The sequence below is a fragment of the Ovis aries genome, chromosome 3, assembly GCF_016772045.2.
Source record: "Ovis aries strain OAR_USU_Benz2616 breed Rambouillet chromosome 3, ARS-UI_Ramb_v3.0, whole genome shotgun sequence".
In the NCBI taxonomy this organism is placed as follows: Eukaryota; Metazoa; Chordata; class Mammalia; order Artiodactyla; family Bovidae; genus Ovis; species Ovis aries.
The window spans coordinates 202,587,816-202,589,590 of record NC_056056.1 but is presented as its reverse complement, the minus strand read 5'-3'; the positions used below and the strand labels follow the sequence as shown (position 1 = coordinate 202,589,590).

The 1,775-nt window shown below is 36.4% G+C and overlaps 1 protein-coding gene across 1 annotated transcript; it reads right to left on the bottom strand.

The window, feature by feature from the left end:
• Nucleotides 1-1,024: 1,024 nt before the first annotated feature.
• Nucleotides 1,025-1,475, bottom strand: LOC114113665 (protein transport protein Sec61 subunit beta-like). The gene has a single exon (XM_042247510.2). The coding sequence runs from the start codon at nucleotides 1,429-1,431 to the stop codon at nucleotides 1,141-1,143; it is 291 nt and encodes a 96-aa protein (XP_042103444.1). The 5' UTR covers nucleotides 1,432-1,475; the 3' UTR covers nucleotides 1,025-1,140.
• Nucleotides 1,476-1,775: the final 300 nt, after the last annotated feature.

Genomic DNA, 1,775 nt, shown 5'->3' with positions numbered 1-1,775 from the left:
TGTTATAAAGTCAGTTTGAATGAAATAAAGTTAGAGATATGCATTTTTACATCGCGCTTTTCTCTCGTGGTCACAGTCACACTTTTTAGAGGAAAATATGAAGCTTGAATGAAAAATGTGAATAAAAGATAATTGCTTTTCAAAACTGTAAATCAATAATTGAACAAGGAAGAGAATAAGTGACTTCATTTAATTCTTATACTGATATTATGTTTATCATGTAGATTAAGATTAAAGAAAAATTTCCAGTGCTAAATATTAAAGATTACTATATTACCAATCACAACAACCTATTTGGGTGAATTTTTAGGGTTTTCAATTTTGGTTGGATTTATTTATTTATTTTTTACACTTCCAAAATTTTTATTTTTGGTTAGAATTATAACAACTCAGTTTAGAAATTCTGGTATCTCACACTGATTATTAGGGTCTTTAATTTTCAAAATGAAACAAAATTTTATATAAGAAATCTAATTTATCAAATGAATTACTTCAAAAGGGGTTTATCGACAAGTGATAAAATAGATTGAAACCCCTCATCTAGACTCACAGGATTAAGAACTGAAAGAAAGAAAAGGCAAAAATATTATCTGTGGTTTTAGAGACAAAGAACAGAGTGAGCAAACATTTCATCCAAGATTTCTGGACGATTCCATTGGGTACCAGCTGCCTCTGAACACAGATCTGCCTGATGGAGTCATAGGCACACTCCTTGAAAACCACAGAACACTCAAAATGACAATCATCAGGATGGAGATACCTAGAAGAAAACAAGCCAAGGTCAATTACAGTATCTTGGATTTGAATGACTACATGGTCATGTAAGAAACTGTCAATCCAACCAAAAAAAAAAAAAAAAAAAACACAAAACGATTTCTACTTATTTACTTGTAAATCTAAAGAGTGACTAAGTGCCCTAGCAGTCAAGCATCAACAATGAGACTTGGTATAAATGAATTAAAAAGTTTATTAGCCATGGAAAAAAATTGATTCTTTAATTCTTATTAAGTTCCCTATAAAACAGTAAGCTTGCAGAAAATCTCTTCCTCATGAACAGAAAATCACTATGTTTTTGGTCCAAAATATGTTGGGATTTTTTCCTTTCTTCTTCAGATGACAGACAGGTGGATGTAGCCAAATCTATGAATGAGTGTACTTGCCCCAAATGTGCAACATAAACACAGAAGCGATGAGCAGAAGACTCATAACCAATACTGGAACAGGGCCCGCTTTGAGCCCTGGTGAATCCTCTGCGTAGAATCGCCACATCCCCCTAGTGCCCGCTGAGGTCGTACGGCCTGGGCTCCTTGCTGCACAGCTGGCGTTCTTCCTCTGCCGGACGGTGGATCCCGCCGCCCGGGCCGCCACTGCTTTGCTGGGAGAGCGCCCTGAGGAGCCCACGTTAGTGCCACTTGGGGCCGGGCCAGGCATGTTGAAGACAGGAGGGTGGCAGGGAGCTGAAGTGAACTGCAGAGAGAGAGCTTGGTTGGATTTTAAAAGAGAAAGAACCAGGTCCAATAGTGTGCCAGATGTACATGTTATTGTGTCTTTGGGTAGTCCACTGGAATTACACACAGGTAAACACATCTGTTCACTCAATAACAATCATGTCTAAATTTTTGTTTGTGTTATTTATTTAGAATTTTTATATTCTCTATGAATAGCAATAAAATACCATGCAATGTTGTCTCTGTCATGCTTTTTTTAAGTAGACTTAAATTTAAAAAATTACTTATTTATTTATTTTGACTAGGCTGTGTGGCTTGTGGGACTGA

Bases quoted from the DNA above. Each gene is read 5' to 3' on its own strand.
- LOC114113665 (XM_042247510.2), bottom strand. From the start codon at position 1,431: ATGCCTGGCCCGGCCCCAAGTGGCACTAACGTGGGCTCCTCAGGGCGC.